Below are 18756 nucleotides of genomic sequence, written 5' to 3' on the forward strand. Positions count from 1 at the left end.
AGTGTTATTTTTTCATTATAATATTCATGAAAAATAATTTAAAACTTGTATATAAATAATATAATTTTTCGTATCAGTATTGTATATGAATTACGTAGGCCAAAATGATCCAAGTTATGAAATGACTATAAAACGAAAATAGTATATTTAACTGACCACTTTTTGAAAAGTTTTAAAATTTGGACTATTTGTTTTAAAAATGTTATAGAGTGTTATTTTTCCATTATAATATTCATGAAAAATAATTTAAAACTTGTATAAATAGTATAATTTTTCGTTTCGGATGAACTCTTTCAGTATTAGCTAGTTCCGCCCCTGTTGATATTTCACGTAGAAAAATTCGAAGTACTTTAGATATATTTTCGTCCATTAACTCTTAATTTTATTAAAATAATACTTCAACTTGAAATTTTTTAGTGTAATAACCATGCCTTAAATAAATAATAAATATGATCTAAATTGGCTATATATGCACATTGCCTCTATCTGGGGATACCCGAACGCTCACACCCGACCCAATTCATAAAGGGGTTTAGGGTTTAAGCAAATCCAATTTTGGACATATTAAACCCAACAATTAATAATTCAATCTTTCTATAAAATTCAACTTGATTACTTTAATGATGTTTCTCCGACAAGCTTCTTCTAACTTGCTCAAAATATTCCGGTTTTGCCCTCAATCACTTCAAAGAAGTTCCCCAATTTTGCTATCCAATGCTGGTAATTTTTTAATTTTATATGAATTTTTTTCATATTAAATTGATGTTAATTATCAAGATTTGCATATGAGCTAATTATGCAATTTTTTTGAGCTACAGTATGAATATCTTGACAAGTTAAAGGGGCGGACTATACCTACTTTCGATTAATAATAATAAAGTTTTTTCTTGGGTCATATTAAACTGTGTTTGGTGATCAAGATTTGCATCTGGGTTAATTTTGCAGCTGTTTGAGCTGCATTGTTTAATGATGCGATGTGCAATTTTGTATTTCCATCATTTTGTTCAGCAGTTGACATTTTTGCTCACTCTGTTCACTTTTGCTCGTCATATTTTATTTATCGGTAGTCAAATTGTATGGACTTTGACTAATATTTTAAGATATGTTTTTTCATTGTATTAATATGAAAATACTGCAACGTAATAGTGTTTTTTATATAGTTTTCAAATATCTAAATTTAAAATGTTAAACTAATCTTGTTCAATTTAGCTCCAAAAATTAGTTGATTGACCATCACGAAGCAAAGTATGACAAGTAAAAGTGAACAGAGTAGTATAAAGAACTCAATTTCTTTTCATGAATAATTATGATTTTTTTCTCCATACTCCCTCCCTCCGTTTTAATTTGTGTGTCTTGTTTTGACTTGGCATGGAGTTTAAGAAAGTAGAAGACTTTTAAATCTTGTGGTCTTAAATTTGAAGATATGTGGAATGTACTATAAAATGCTATGGCACATGGGAAGTTGAAATTATGAAGTTGCCAAAAAAAAAAAAAGTGAAGAGGCATTCTTTTGGAACGGACTAAAATAGAAAGTATGACCAATAAATTGGAACAGAAGGAGTATTAAATTGTGTTCAATGATCAAGGTTTGCGTTCTGCTAAGTATGCTGCTTTTTGAGCTGTAATATCTAACGATGCTATGTGCTATTTCGTATTTCCAGCTTTCGTTCGTCAGCCACGCATCTACATTTTTGACAGGAAAATGTAGATTTCCAGTGAGCTTGGTTCTGTTTGGACCAGCTGATATTCACTACTCTTATGGGGTAATCCATTTGTTTGTTGATGTCGTATGCTTGTATTTTAGCTCATAGCAAATTAAAATTTTTCTGAACGACAATTGTCAGCTATATCCAATAAAGAATTCTTTTAGCAAGAACCTCCACCTGTTATCAAATTATGTAACAGAGGCAATATTTTGGTGTGGTCCTATATCCCTTAAATGTTTCTTAATCAAACATAATAAACTGTAAATTTCAACATGCAGGAAAGATCCGTTTTTTATTTGTAATTTTTTTGACTCCAGGAGAAAAATATTCTGTCACAATATTTCGGTGTGGTCCGTTTTTACATTCGATGGTTGGTTCTTTTCCTGTGTATATATGTTATGTTTCCTCTCTTTCACTTAATTCTTTTTGGATAGCCTTTCCTTTTCTGTCACCCTAGTCATTCTGTAGTTATTATCTACATTTATATGTTTATGGCTAAATAAAAAATGTAGACAGAAGTAAATTTTGATAATATGGTGCATATAATTTCTAATGGCTCTCCTAAAAATTGAAACCACTTCTGCTGATGGGTAGTCTTTTCTTATTTGGGCTGACAATAGAATCCCACTCCACTTTAGGTGCTGTATCTTCACGGGAAATACAAGGATTCAGAGGCTCTGATTCGCGATTCCATTCGGATTTCTATAATAGCATGATCTTTGTTTCTGTTGTTACAAATTTGTTTACCATTGTAGGATGGAGGTCAAGGTGAATCAATGATATGCACCAAGAGGATGCCACATCTAGCTGAGGTTGCTCTTCTATTCTTTTTTGGATTTGCAGCAAGATTATGCAAATATTGCTTGTGCATACAGTGAAAACCATTGAGGTTACTCTCGCTGGTTACAGTTGATCTAGCTTACAGTAGTCCCATACGAAGCGACCGAGCACTATTTTTTTGTCAATTCCGTGTGACTGAGACTTAAAACTTATTTTTGTGGTGGACAAGTAAAGGATGCTACAGAAGATTGATTAAATGTTGCATCTGAATATGTCCTCCTAAGAGCTACGCTTGTTATTATTCTAAAAAGGACTTATTCAATCGTGGAAAGAGCAAATTGACCTGGTGCATAAGCTAGATATTTTTCCTTCTTTTTTTAACAATGTAAGTAACTCTATCAAAACTTGGCCAAGGTACATTCCAACTTCTTGCATAAATAGCTGATTTGTTAGCCTGTTATAGTTTCAATACTTGGGTAGTAGCTCTGGTCTTGACTAGCTCCACAATATGAACATCTGTTGATCATATAAGGAATGTCATCTGAACCATGAATATTCTTCATGTATTTTGTTAGTAATTCAACAACTTGCATCTTGGCAGATCGAAAGAGAGAATGTCACGTATACACTTAGCATGTTTCTTGAAATTAAAGTTGTCATTCTCTACATTAGGGGGGAAAGGCATTGCAAATGACTTGGTTTGCTATAATTGGGTTTCCTGTTTTATTTTCCTTTTCTTTTAAGGAGGCTGTCTATTATCTCTTTTTTTCATCCTTTGCTCATCTTATAGCACATCTTAGTATTCTGAAAGTATTGAGCTGCTGCTCAATTCAAGATGAGTAATTGTAACAGACCTGTCTGCTTTTGTCTGTAACAAAATGCTGAATTACTTGGTAAAGTTGGCTTTCTATCTACTTTCCTTATATATATATATATTAAATCTGACTGCATCGAAAAGGCTGAGAATGATCCTGCATATTATGGAATTAGCAAAGGTATACTAACCTCTCTTTCTTCCCCGAATGTTCCATTGTTCCAATCTGCTTAAGAAATGCTCATCTGAAGTTATACTCCAGTTCCGCAGTTCGTATTGCCCATTTTTGGAGTGCTGACATCTTCATTGTGTAATTGGTAGTTTAAAATGCATATTACTGATTCTACTTTGTTTTCATAGGTGCTAAAATTTTAACAACACAACAACAACATACCAAGTGTATTCTCACAAAATGGGGTCTGAGGAGGGTAAAGGTACACAGTCCATACCACTACCTCAAATGAAGTAGAGAGGCTACTCAAGACAAATAACAGTATAACAAACAAAAAACATAAAATCAAGCAACAAAGTGGGATGACACACCACTAGATAATAAAAGAAACAAGCCACCCATAAAGTAATACTATAAACTATCTATCCGAAATCACAAACATCACCAAAACACCACGAACAAAAAACTTTAAGACACATGCATAACACTATAACTATAGGTAAAACTGCAAACAAGGCACTCCTATCTATTAGTAAGGATGCACACCTACCCACTAATCCTTCTGTTTCAGTGGGGAAACAAGACCTATCTCTACATCTCTATCTAAACTGTTCAAGCAGCAAAAAAGCATAGAGAGAAAAGACAAACCCTCCAAAGTTTTCTGTTTGTTGCTTTCCTCAACGTCTGACTAAAGTTATGCTTTAGTATGATTGTGTAGTAGTCTAAACACTCAACTTAACTTTGTTACTAAACTAACAGGCAAAGCGAGGACATTTCTATTGAGTTTCCAAAATTCAATTCAAATTATGATAATTGGAGCGCAGGGTGTGTGTGTGTGTGGAGGTGGGGATTCTTTGTTATGTGAATGACGGTAGTATTGTGCTTAGTCTTGTTGCAATATCATTTGTTAGTGTCTCCAGGCACTAATTTTCAGTTTTCAGCAAAATGTCAAAGCTGCTTAAGCTAATAAATTCCTTTTGCTCGGTAAAATATCATGATCAGAATGCAAACATATCCTAATGCTTTCGGATTTATTCACTCGTGATCTTAGAGAAAAGGCCGAGAAAGATATTCAGATCTAATTACTCATATGGGTAAACTGTGACTTCAAATTTTACTCATGCCAAACCTTCCCCCAAGTTTTCATGCCTGAAGATTCATATGCTGATCAGACAGAACTGAAATGATAGGATTCCATTGTTCTGGTTATGTTTGCGTTTCTTTCCGTTTAAAGCCTCTAGTGACCAAAATCATGGAACTCTGATGAATAATTTTCCCTTTTATTCTTCTGAAATGATTCTGTATTCTGAGAACCTTGTTGCTCTGTATCCATACTCTCTTTTCTCATATGTAACTCTTATCTTTCAGTGTTGGAAGTCTTTAGAGACTGTAATTGCAGCTGAATGTCAGGCCTTGACCCTTCAGTCCCTAGGAAACTTGAAAGAAGCCCAAGAGCTTTTAGAGAGGTGAATCATGTACTCTAATTAATTACTGAATAAGGTGGATGCTTTTAAAATTCTGATCAAGCATGACGTGATATAATTTTTGGAGCAGGTGTCTTGATTCCCGAAGAGCTTTACTCCCTGAGGACCACATTCAGGTTTTTCCCTCTAAATCCTCAACATCATACAAGCAATTCAAGATGGTTATACTATCTGTTGATTTTACTAGTATGAATTCTATGTAATTTCCCTTATTTCTTTCTTCGTTAATAGATTGCTGCAAATTTGCTACATCTTGCTAGAGTTAAAATAGTTAAAATACTCGCCCCCAATAAGCTCAAGAAGAGTAATGCTAATCAAGTAAGGGCTGAGCTTGATATGACAAAAGATCTTTTAAGCAAGTCAATAAGGTATTTGTTAGTCTTAACTAGGGTTTTCTTTTATGTTTTCATCTTGTCGCCTAATATCATTTCGTAATAGTTAAAGGTATATCTGTGTTTTTCAAAGTTCAGTTTGAAATATCTTTTGATTTAATTTGTTAGTATCCCCTGCGTTTTTTTTGAGGTGCACCACATTTTGTGCTTAAATTAAATAGAAGTGGAGGAATACCTATTCCACTGACTGCATCATACGATCACATCGCACTTAAATCCCAAGTAAAATTGACTAGCTTTACATTGACCATCAATTTACTGCAGTCCTTCCTTATCTAGATTTGGAACCGAGAATTTGAGCAACCTTACACAGGTGAAGTTGCATGACCACTATATACTTTTGATAAGATAATAATAGTAGATCTGTATATGTACAAGTTATATATGAAAGTAGAGAATCTACATTAAAATATGGTTTTCTGCGAAGAGGCACAATTATCTAAAAATTTATAGGCACTAAAAAGGGCTATTAACAAAAGCGTATTCTACTCTTTCAAAGGCTATCTGTCATTTTCTCTGGACTACACACATAAATCTTCTTTATTCCCTTTTGAAGTGTAGCTGAATGTCACGTTAGTAACATTCGCTGGAGTTGGCCACTGTATGCTGATCAAATCAGCACCGTTAATCATTGATGGCATGCTTCCATAAAGTATATGCTCTACATCTTCTTTCAATACACTTTCTGCTCCTTCTCCATATATCCTGGTTCATCTGTTTGTACAATTACAATATGAGGTTTTGAAATTTGTCCGTTCTCAGTGTTGCAGGTTTCTCTTTGAACCTCAAGTCTATTAAGTAAAAGTAGTGCCGTGTATCAGTAGTGAATGAACTCTTATATTATTTCTCATTTTCTTCTGGGACAATTTAGCTTGTGTAAGTTAATCAATTATGGTACTTTTGACTCATCTGAACTTAGTAGAAATTGCTCAAACTATACGTTACCAATCTTCTTATTTAATGTGTAGTTGGTAGCAAGGAGTTTTAAGTGTGTTTCTGTGTCAAAAGGAATTGCTTTGATTTATGCAGTTTAGAGGTGAACAAGGAATTAAAATTTCTTTCTGAGTCTTGTCTTTTCACTCAGGATAATATATCTCTGCCTGATGAGTGTGATATGTATGCTTATTTCATAAGTTATACCTCGCCCTATCTCGGAGACACTATAAACTTCCCTTTGTAAGCTGGTCCCACAAGCTTGTGCGTTATCAATATTGGTGAGCATGACAACTCTACTCAGTCAATTGTTTTTCATAATTGGTGATTGTAGTGTGGCTCGGGAAAACCTGGTGCCTTCTGTGAAAGAGAAAAGACATAAACAGTCTTATGGAGAATCTATGACAACAGCAAGGAGCAGGCAATCAGCACTGATTATCCTGGTCAGTTCCCAGTATTGATTGTTTATGCAACGAAACAGCCAGTTAAATGTTATCCTCTGCTAACTTCTGTTAACCAATATTTGTTATGTTAAAACTGTTAGATCTTTTTTTGCTTTTCTTTTTGTGAAATATAGGTATATAAATATATGGTACTCCTGTATTTGGATACAGTAATATACAGCTGTAGTTTAAACTTGCAGCCAAAGAAGTCGGTCTCGCTGGGTCCTGTCTTGTAGTAAGCAGGTGTTAGCAAATATGTCTTTCAATCCTCTCAAAATTCTTCTACTTTCTTACATTTCCTACTACCTTGAAAGTATACGGTTTATACAACATCATACCCAGTCTAATCCCACAAGTGGGGTCTCCCTCTCCACGGAGAGTAGGACATACACAGACTTTACCTCTATTTTTACGGGGTAGAGAGGTTGTTCGGGATAGAACCTCGGTTCAAAAGGAATGTAACTGGCGCAGGAAAGTAAGAAAGGAAAGGGAACAACAGTGTACAAAAAAGAGCAATCAATTCTTCCTAGTATAATCATTAAATTGGGAAGCTTTAGAAGCGCTGTCTAATTGAATTCTGAATTCTAGAGGGCCCAACTGAATAGTTTTACTTGGGTTTTCCTGCTATATATAGTGGATTTCAATTATCTATTCTCACTCATGAGGTCCCGCCGACCTCTTAGACGACATTACTCTACCATGGAATTGTAACACAGGATTGCTGCTTTGTGTTTCTTTTGAGCAAGTTGTTGCGCATACATAGAATTTGTAAAGTGGGAGAATGTTCATCTTTCTTCCTTTGTACCGTAGCTTAACTGGCTGATCACTAGCGCCCTTTATTAAAAATATTTTTTTAAACTCCTAACGTTTATATCAGCTTTATTGTTGATTTGCCTGCAGTTGCAATCGCTTGATGCTCTTTCATCGCTGGAGATGAAAAAGCTGGAGCTGGAAGATTCAAAGGTTGGGTTATATCGTGTTTTCTTTAATTGACAATCTCATCTGTTTTCTCCGGGATATTTCAAAGTTCAAACATGATCAAACTCTTCTTTAACTTCACCTTCTACTGAAACAGGACCCTTAAAGCTCTGAGGCTGAGAACGCTCTTCGTGGATGCATTTCTGCATACAAGGAGGTATGAGAAGTTTTGTTTTATACTGGTCAGCGAGTTTGCAATTTTATTTAGCGTTACAAGTGTTTTTTAAGGTTTCCTGTTAGTATAATCATTAATGATCTGTATTCGACTTTGTGGCTCGAATTCTTGCACCTCATGATAGCTTAGAGTACACCAAATATGAAGTCCCAAGAACTTCTGTTTCTATCTTTGGATATATTTTCCTTGGCACAAGTCGAAATTTCCATTGAACGACAAATATTATGTACAAATGTTTTTAGATAATTTTCTTGGAAAATATTTTCTATGGAAAACACTTTCCTCCATACCAGACACACCATACATCTAGATAAGACATCGATAAGAGACCTGCGGTGCAGGAGCTGCTACATTTTCTTCAGCGGGAGCTTCTGCCGGTATTGGAAATGTTTTCAGTTCCTTAATTCTGTTGCGAGAAATCATTCATTGGTCTTTTGTGATTTACTAATGTACAACTATTTGAACTGTAATCAAGTATTTCGACGATTAATGGAAGAAATTGAACATGATGTTTAGTCTCTATTGTTGATTTTGCAGTTTGTAACTGAGAAGTCACTGTCTGATGCTCCTGGAGTAAAAGCTGAATACATCTTGTGCTTGAAGCATCTAGTTGATCTATTAACCGTTAACAAGACCTCGAGCAAAGATCGATCTAGCAATGCTGCTTTACAAGAGTTGAAAGATGAAATCAAGCGCGTACAAGTTGACCTGTCGAAGAAAGGAGGGCGTAGAAGCTGAACTCTCAATGAAAGGAGCGCAATGAATTGCCAACGGGATGGATAATTGTCCATAGCATATGCATTTCTTGCAACATGAATAGATAGGTGTTAGAGTTCCACATGCAGAACTCTGCAAAAAGTGAAATTTACATGTCGTTGACTTACAAGTCGTCGGGCCAACAGCGTTTTGTCCCTTTTTTTTTTTTTTTCAAAATTAAGAGTTCCTTTTGGAATTTTTGATTTAAAAAAGTGCCCTTTTCGTTCTGGACTCCATTATTTTATTATATTGATCCTTTTTACTTGTAATTACCTATTAAGTAATCTCATTGTGTGCACATCTTTTTTGCATGCAGTAAGTGCACAATATGTATTTGCACTCTAATTACATAATAGTTGTACTTAAAGTACTTTCAAGAAATTAGAACAGTCACAAAAAAGTATCATCAAAGTATAAGGTACAAGTTCAAGAATTGTCACAATATTCATCATCATCATCATCTTCACCTGATGTATTTATTCCAATAAAATTAAGTAGTACTAGTAATCTAAGCTGCTCTCGAGCTCTCCAAAAATGTTGCCACATAAAAAAAACACTATCTTTCCAAGATCAGACACGTACATGTCGACATTTTGAAGAGTATATGATATTGAAAGAATATCAAGTCAACTAGATGAATACATAGAAAATATTAAAGAGAAAATTAAAAATAACAAGAATAAAATTAAGTTCAATATTTTTAAAAGGTTTTTTTGTTTAGAGATTATAAGATGATGATGAATATATGTGTTACAAGTTCATATGATGACGTGGTGGTGGAACAGTCGCCGGCGCCGGTGGTGAAGTTTGACTCTTGCCGGCGATGGAGAATGGGTGTCTAGTTGGAAGTTAGTTAAGACTGAATAGTAGGGTTCATAATGGTCAGACACGGATTCAAGATTTTAATTTGGTGAATACGATTTATAACGTTCTTACGATTGAATTCATTGTCTTTTAAGAGTTATGCATTCATGATGTTTTTTAAAATTTTAGTATATTCATATATATTATGTTAGACGTTGAAATATTGAGTTCAGATGATTTAGTTGTATCTTTAGAATTATACACCAATTTGATGAATACGGTTGTTAATAACGTTCTTACTATTAAACTTATTGTATTTTAAAAATTATGTGTTCATGATGTTTGTTGAGATTTTAATATGTTCATATATATTATGTTTCATGTTGAAATATTGCATTCAAATGAATTTGTCGTATCTTTAGAATTATGGATCATGATCAATGAATACGGGTTTATAACGTTCTTATTATTGAATTCATTATATTTTTAAGAATTATGTATTCATAGTGTTTATTGAGATTTTAGTATATTCATACATATTATGTTTCATGTTGAAATAGTGAGTTCAGATGAATTAGTTGTATCTTTAGAATTATACATTCATGATGTTGTTAAGATTTTAGTATGTTCATACATATTATGTTTCACGTTAAAAATACTAAATTCAGATGAGTTTGTTGTATCTTTAGAATTATGCATTCACGTTAAAAATACCCTTTTTTTCATTTTATATTTTAAATTTGACACTCTAATTATTCATGACATCCTATCATATTAATTTCTAGATAGGTGTAAGTTTGTAAGTTGATATAGGCATAAATGTACATTCTAATTAAGGTTGGTGATATATGATAATGCTTTGAGAATAAGAGTAAATGGGTTCTATTCATTTGCAACTTCAAGTAGTACATATATGTCTCTCCATAACTTTGGAGTTGCTTGATGAATTGGTGGTTTAAGCTAACTTTACTTGAGGATTTTTCAAAAATATTTGTTTTATCTGCACAAGATAGCTAAGTGTAAGGTTTGCGTATATCTTATCTTCTCTAAACCCATCTATGAAATTACACTAGTTATGTCATCCTTGTTAATTGTGGTTTTAAGCTAAGTTTACTTGAATCAAGGGTCTTTCAGAAATAATTTCTTTATCTTCACAAGGCAGCTAGGTGTAAGGTTTGCGTATCCCTTATATTCTCGAGACCTATCTATGAAATTAATCTAGGTATGTTGTTGTTGTTAGTGGTGGTTTTAAGCTAATTTTACTTAAGTCGAGGGTCTTTCAGAAATAGTTGCTTTACCCTCACAAGGTAGCTAGCTGTAAGGTTTGCGTATACCCTATCTTCTCCAGACTCATCTATGAAATTGCACTAGGTATGTCGTTGTTGTTAGTGGTGGTTTTAAGCTAATTATTTTACTTGAGTCGAGGGTCTTTCAGAAATAGTTGTTTTACCTTTACAAGGTAGCTAAGTATAACGTTTGCGTATACCCTATCTTCTTCAGACTCATCCATGAAATTACACTAGGTATGTCATCGTTGTTAGTGGTGGTTTTAAGCTAATTTTACTTGAATCGGGTGTCTTTTGAAAATAGCTGCTTTACCTTCACAAGATAGCTAGGTGTAAGGTTTGCGTATACCCTATCTTTCCCAAACCCATTTATGAAATTACACTAGGTATGTAGTTGCTTTTAGTGTTGGTTTTAAGCTCACGCTATAACTTAAGTTAGGGATTCTTTGAAAATAGTCGTTCAACCTTCACGAGATACGCGAATACGATCTGCATACACTCTATTCTCTTCGGAATTAAACTGTGAAATTACACTAAATATATCATAGTTCTTGATGGTAATTTTACGCTAAATATATGTAGCACGTGATCATCATAAAATTCTACATAATTAAAACAAATAGGCATATTAAAACTGGTAAAAGTGAATGATATATCAAATAATTAATAAATTCAATCGATCCCAACATTTTCGATACGATATATGGCTAAATACTGAAAATGGCCAACTTGGTTATGAAATTATTTTTTGTTATTACAATTTATCATGTCTGATTTTTAACTAATTTCAAGAATTTGGGTTAAGCTGGGGGAATTATGGCCAAACACATTTTAAAGTAATTTCAGTCCAACTTATATTTTAATCCAATTAACTTTCAAGTCAGTTTAACTTAATTATTTATTAACTCAGCCATTTTAATCTGTCCAAATTTAATTTAATCAGCATAACTGACACCCCCTAGCAAAACACACCTACTTCAATATTATAGTTATAATAATTTCAATCGATAAAATTATGGTGAAATGATGATTTTTTTTTTTTTAAATTTTTCATTAGAGGTTCAATTTTGGATCTTGAATATGAAATCATCTTTATTATAAAGTATTTTATCTTAAAATATGAAAGATTTCAAAACAAATCCAACATTATTCTAGACTTAACGCGGACACTATCCGATACCAAAAGAAAATAAAAAGTAAGCTTAAGTCATTGGTTGATCCTTAAAGTTGTTCAGATATTATATTCCACTTAGACACATCAATCAGCACTGTTACCTATGAAGCACTTTAATATCAATAAATTTGTACCGATTATACACAAAATGACAACTAGCTTAAAAGGTGACGTGCATGTAATTCACACGCTTTGTCTTTAAAAAGTGACAAATAAGGCTGTTACATTTACACGTGACATATTGGACCAAATTAAGTATATATAAAAAAATAAAAATTAAATTTCAACCCTTATTAATACAAAAGTTTAATCAACAAAAATCTAAACCACCTTTTTTTCTTTCTTATAGTAATCTATTAGGATTTAATAATATAAATCGGTGAAACTAATTGTGAAGCAAAACATGTAGCGTAGCGGAGTTGTGAAAGATAAATTGACATTGAAATTAATGAAGAGAAGAGAATTTGAGTGGATTCACACTAATTGTATCCATTTTCTGATGATATTTTTAAAAAGATAAGTGAATTCGCATTTTAATTTGAGTGGTGATGTTTGCTTGGTGACAAGTGTTAAAACCACATATCTTCCACTGTCACTTTAATTGTAGCTTTTCTATATTCATTGACTGATGTGGATCCAAAATGGGAATAGAGAATAAGAGAAACAAAAGAAAAAAACAAGGTTGAAAACTTGAATGAAGAAGTGATAATAAAGTGATTGCGTTTAGGGAGATGTTATTTATTTATAGTCACTTGATCCAGAAACTTCATCCCTCATCACCCTAACCTTCATCTACATCCACAAGTCCTTGGTAATTTTGAACCTTGTAGGTATACATTATTAGCGCATAACACAAAGGGAAAACCTATGGTTCTAGTCGTTGTTGTACTTGGTCTTGAATATATATTTGTGACAGCAAGCACAGATTCTGTCTATCTTTATGCTCTTTTAGAGTTACATGGTTTTATGTGAGTGGCATCTATATATACCACCTGGAGTTGGAGAGTGACAATTATCTTTGAAAGTCTTGTGTCACACTTTAATTTGAGAAGCATCATCTTGATTTGAAACTCCTATTTGTTAATATCTTACACCTTTGCATCATAAGATTTGTATCTTGAAAGGAGAAAGTGTGATATTTGACACCTTAGTGGTTTTAGTTGTTGGAGTTCAGAATACACTTTTACATTGTGAACGTCCATGATTGATTGAGAACAAGCAATAGCTTAAGTTTGTAATTTGCCAACTTTAAGGTTGAGTTAACCCATACGAGTCAATTGGAATGCAAAAATAAAGAACAGGATCTCAATTAACAAACGAGATGATAAGAGGTCACTTACGCATGCATGTCATGAGGTGGGTGCACAGAAGATGAGGAGACAGTTCGATCACCTATGCACGTAGGTCCTGTGACTAGTGTGTTGGCATTTTTGTAATGTTGAAGAACGTGAATATGGGGCTTTAAAAGAAGTTTTTCTGCTCTAAAACTTCATTTTTGTATTTTTTTTTTTTTGTAGAAATTAGGAATTGGAAAAAATGGGGATAATTATCTTATAAGTGATCTGATTGTCAGATATATCGGAGTTGACGAATCCGAGAAAGTGCAACTATATTTTATTACTTTGTTAAATCCAAATCCAAACCGAGAAAAGATCCGATATTGATATGGCTAACAGCTCGGCCTGGTTGCTCATCTATCACATGCCTATTACATGAAATTGGTATGCATTAAGTATATTTTGATTGATTGATAATGTAACAAAAAATTGCACTATTAGATTATCTAAAATATAAATAAAGGTAAATATAAAATCTGGGATTAGTAATTTGAAAAGTACACAGATTATGCTTAAAAATTATTTTGGCTTAAAAATACTTAAAATAAGCTAATTCTCAATTCGGAAGCCTCGATTCAATTGGCAGGGTCCTAGGCCGAGGGTTGTTCTATATGGTTTGTTTAATCTCTAGGCGTGGAGCATTACTTTTGCATTATCATTAAGAGATATTTTTGTATGGATAATTTTTTTCGTCACATTATCCCCGTCACATTCATCATAGCATTGTCAACCACCAACTACTAGTCATTGCTATCATTAAGCCATGTCTGTCATCACAATTATCACTGGTAGTCACCACAAATGTCAATCACTACAGTCAATCGATACATGATGTACCACTTTAATCACTATAATGATATCTACTGGCGCCACTATTGTTGCTGTCAACTCCACTATCATTATCAGTCATTACCATAATTGCGATTGATTCCTAGTACTATCAGCCACCTTCATCATCACACATCACAGTTAGCACCATCGCCAATTATCACCATCTGCACTCTGAACAAGTATTGGTTCAATTGGTAGATGGTAAATGACGTTTCGTCGAAGTTGACGTTGCGGAGATTGAGGTAGCGACTGATGGACTTCGGAACATATCGGATCTTTCTGTTTATTATGTCTTATCTTTTATTCACATCTAAGACATTTTAGACGTTTATTACTATTAGTTGAACTATGTTTGGGGTTTGTACTGATGACAATCAGACCTGGGATGTATCTAGGGGCGGGTCAACCTCATAAAAGAAATAGGCGGACGTCTTAGGCCTCCAAATTTGAGGGACCTCATTTGTTAGTGGTGATAATATATTATAGATTTTTTTAAAAGAATAAATATTATTTTTAGAAAAAGAAAATTTTCATATAAAAGGAAAGAATTATTAGAAAAAGTTCATATATTTAAAGTACTATGTCTTAAGAAAGATTAAATGCATTGATTATTTTATTATTTAAAAAAGTTTAGTTAGAAAAAATTGATTATATAATTTTGAAAACAAAGTTCATCAAAAAAGGGTTATTTTTTTAAAAAAAATTTAAGGCCTTTGTTTGATTTTCGACTAAGGCCACGAATATGATTGAGCCACCCATGGATGTATCTTTGAGACTTGTCTCTCGTTTCTCTCTCTCTCTCTCTCTCTATATATATATATATGGGATTCTTCTATTTCTTTCCTCTCTTGAATCCCCTTTAACTCTTGTTCTTTGAGTTGATTTAGGCTTATTTGTTCGGTGAGTGTGATAAGTGTCATCATGTGTCTATTTTTAGATCGTAACAACCACCACCAACTGCCTCTACTATTGCAGCTATCATCATCACCATTACTAGCCAGTAACACCGACCATTATCAAAACCACCACTACAAATCATTTTGGCTTAACTCATCGCCAGACCCTCAAACTTGTCCTGAAAATTCACTTAGACTCTTCAACTAAGGCCTGTACCTATCAGGCCCCTCAAGTGCTAAAATTGGTACCTATCAGGCACAAAATGTTGATTTGCTAAGGAGAGTATGTTACACTCTCCTTAGGCGTTTAAATAGTATCTCAAATGATGTGGTGCTCTTACCGATAGTTAAGTCTCTTCACAATCTTGTTAGTACAATTAACAATTTTCAATTCAAAAAAGAAAAGAAAAGCAGTGGAAGCCATGAACTTTAGCATACTAATACATTTCTCTTGTTTTTGCGGAGTAAATTTAATTCCGACGAAACTTCATTTTTTCCGGCTAACTTGATATTATTAAAGAATTTAAATTCTAAGAAACCCACAACAGAAGAAGAAGAAAAATAATAATAAATATGAATTATATTGGTAAAGAAATAAGATTTCTAAAAAAATGTTAATTTTTTTTCTTTTACAGAAATGGAGAAGAAGATGATAAGAGGGGGACGGGGGTCGGTTTGGGGGGAGGGGGAGGGAAGGTAGTAGAAAACGTTTTTTTGATTATCTTCACTCTCTCAAATCAAATATAAAAAAAATAAAAAATTAGGCGATGAAGAAGAAGATGGCAAGAAAATGGAGAAAAGATGAAAGAGCAAGTGGGGTGGGGGTTGAAGGAGACGGGCGGGGTTGGGGGTTGAAGGCGACCGATTTTTATTTTTATTAAAAACATTCTAATTAGTTTTTAATAATTATTGAACCTACACCACGTGTCAGTTTCCAATTAGCCCTTTTTGCCACATCATTACGTGTGTATAACACACACTTGATTTTTTAGCTGATTAGATAAAAAAGGCCCAATTGAATTAAAATTCGAGTGGGTTATGAACTTGATAGGTACATGTCATAGTTGAGGGATTTAAGTGAATATTTAGAATAAGTTTAAGGGTCTGCCATTTTTTATCATCACTAGCAAGCATCAACACTATATATTTAATTTCAATGAACATTTTATTTTATTAAATTTAACATACTAAAATACACTATATATGTTTTGTAGGTCCATTGGCTTTTGCTCAGAAAACATTTAATGGAAGCCTACCTATTCTCGTTTCAACTCCATATTCTTGGACAAAGGTAAGACATCAATATAATGGGCATTAAATTCTCGAATTTAAGTTATATGCACTATCAACTCACTTAAAAGAATATTATTTATCGATAAGCTTCGTTTAATTTGTAGTTTGCAAGCATAATTTTATTGGACCAACCAACTTTTAAATACTGGATTCTCAATAACTTCAACATAATCCAAATGTACTGATCTACAAGCTTGCAATTATGTTTATGAGTTTCTACTAAAGGTACATACTTTTTACAAACGTTTCAACAATATTCAACTAATTCTCTTTATAATATGATATGATAATATCATTGAACCCTGCTAATGACGCGAGATGCTTTTTGCATCGAATTGCTTTTTAATATTATACAAAACTAATTACTATACATGATTAATTCATGTTGTAGTGGTTCACTGATCATACAAAATTTATTTTGAATCGTTTCTATGTTTCTGGGGACTCATATTCAGGCATCATAATTTCAGTTATTGTTCAACTAATATCAGATGGTAAGGCCATATAATACCGTCAGACCCCTCTATAACAACATTCTTATAATATTTCATCTCTATAAAAGCAATAACCGTCTTCATAATGGTACACTTTCTTAATATTACGTAGAATTTTTATCAAAGTACTACCTGATTTCGTAATATTGTTATTAATTTTTAACCAATATCTATTATTCAAAAAATATTTTTCAGAAAATGACGTATATAGATAGAGTGATATGAAAATGCAGGAAATGAAGCTGCCAACAAGCAATTGATCATACCTTAAGGTAGCATCATTTAACTTGACACAAAATTTAAGAAAGAAAAAAGATTTTTACAATTTGTGGTGCAAAACAAATCTCAAATATTTGTGTGGTACAGTACTATAAACCATTTTATTAATGGCAAAGGAGAATTCTAAAGTTAATTAAGTTATTTGTAATTATTAAAAGATGATATTTTTTTGGACCGACTAAAAAAGACAGGAAAATTTGAATTAATTAATTTCCGTACGCAATCCTAAATTACTTAACTTTATCCTCTGTTTGACGTTTAGTCGATAAATAAATATTCTTGCCGTTAGTACTTAGTAATCATCTCGTATTTGGTATTTGCGCTCTTATTTCTAATTATGGAGCTCTAGTGTGAGATGAATGAGCTTTACGTGTTCAAATTTATTTATTTTTTGAAGAAAAGAAGTCTAAATTTACCCCTCAACTCTTATAATTGTTTAAGGGGAAAATGAGTTTTTTTCTCCCCTTCTAAAATGAGTTTCGATACATATACTATATGTGTCTATACATAACATATATATTAATATTGTGTATATTAGTTGTGGAATACCTTTCCAGCGTGCTAAAGAATAGGAAATTGCATGTCATAGGCCCAAATGTGGGTGGTTTTAGATATTTAATCCCAAATAAGAATGTCTTTGAAGAATAGTCTTCCTTACTTTTTAATATGCTAAAAGTACCATTTTGCCCCTCTTTACCTCAAATATATTTTTAGACTTTTCCTACTCATTTATCTCTCAAATTTTATTTTTTATTATTTTCACTTTTTTATTTTTCCTTTAAATTTATTATTCTATTTTATTTTTTATTATTTTCACTTTTTATATCTTAGGCTTTGCAATTAACTCTTTCGTAATGAATACAATATGTTAGTTGTCAAACTAAAATTAAAACAATAGGAAGGTAGTAAAAGAAATCATTTTTTCATTGAAATTTATATTATATATGTTTTATGTTTTTTTTTTCCCTTTATAATAATGAAACAAAGATGGAAGACCTAACTTCTTGTCAGTCAAATTTTAGTTTGAAAATAATCATTAGAATAATGAAAATATCAATTAATTTAGTATCATTTTGGACACCCAATTATGGGTGACTTTAGATATTTGACCCAAATAAGAAATGTTTTTAAAGAATAACCTTCCTTATTTTTTAAGTATAGTACAAGTACCATATTGTTCCTCTACACCTCAAATATATTTTTTTAACTTTCCATACTTATTTGTCTCTCAAATTTTATTTTTTATTATTTTCACTTTTTATTTTTTCCTTTGATTTTATTATTCTATTTTTTTATTATTTTTTACTTTTTTTTTTAAATTTTATTATTCTATATTTTATTATTTTCACTTTTTATTTTTTTCTTTAATTTTATTTTCATGTTTTAATTCATTTGTGTTAACCTTTATTATTTTTTTTCTCAAGCATTATCTATTTTTTTTTCTTTTTTTTATTTCATTTGTCTTTAACCTTATTTTTCTTTTTTTTTTTGTTTTATCTGTTTTTTTTTTTTTCCTCTTTTTTCTCAAACTTTATTTTTATGTTTTCCTCTCATTTTTTTTTTTCTCAATTCTTTTAATTATTCATTTTTTTCTTAATATTTATTTTTTAGTTATCTTTTTTTTTTCTTACTTTTTTTTAATTCTCTATTTTGTTTGATTGTTTTTTTCTATTTTCAGTTCTCTTTGTTTTTTCTCATTTATCTCAAACTTTATTTTTATTTTTCCTCT

The 18756-nt window shown here is 32.1% G+C and overlaps 1 protein-coding gene across 9 annotated transcripts; it reads left to right on the plus strand.

Annotated features, from left to right (window-relative positions):
- The first annotated feature begins 340 nt into the window (after positions 1 to 340).
- On the plus strand, positions 341 to 9014 carry LOC107851476. Of its 9 annotated transcripts, XM_047400569.1 has the most exons (10): positions 416 to 720; positions 1662 to 1763; positions 2462 to 2518; positions 4841 to 4938; positions 5027 to 5072; positions 5188 to 5324; positions 6616 to 6724; positions 7625 to 7687; positions 7800 to 7859; positions 8415 to 9014. In XM_047400569.1, the coding sequence occupies exons 1-9, from the start codon at positions 715 to 717 to the stop codon at positions 7806 to 7808; spliced, it is 627 nt and encodes a 208-aa protein (XP_047256525.1). In that variant the 5' UTR covers positions 416 to 714; the 3' UTR covers positions 7809 to 7859; positions 8415 to 9014. The 9 variants fall into 9 exon arrangements, with proteins under 9 accessions (XP_047256531.1, XP_047256530.1, XP_047256528.1 ...); XM_047400574.1 differs by having other exon boundaries at positions 343 to 1763; positions 6433 to 6724; XM_047400570.1 differs by lacking the exon at positions 5188 to 5324 and adding an exon at positions 6433 to 6524 and having other exon boundaries at positions 410 to 1763.
- The last annotated feature ends 9742 nt before the right edge of the window (positions 9015 to 18756 follow it).

This window comes from Capsicum annuum, chromosome 12 (genome assembly GCF_002878395.1).
Source record: "Capsicum annuum cultivar UCD-10X-F1 chromosome 12, UCD10Xv1.1, whole genome shotgun sequence".
Lineage (NCBI taxonomy): Eukaryota > Viridiplantae > Streptophyta > Magnoliopsida > Solanales > Solanaceae > Capsicum > Capsicum annuum.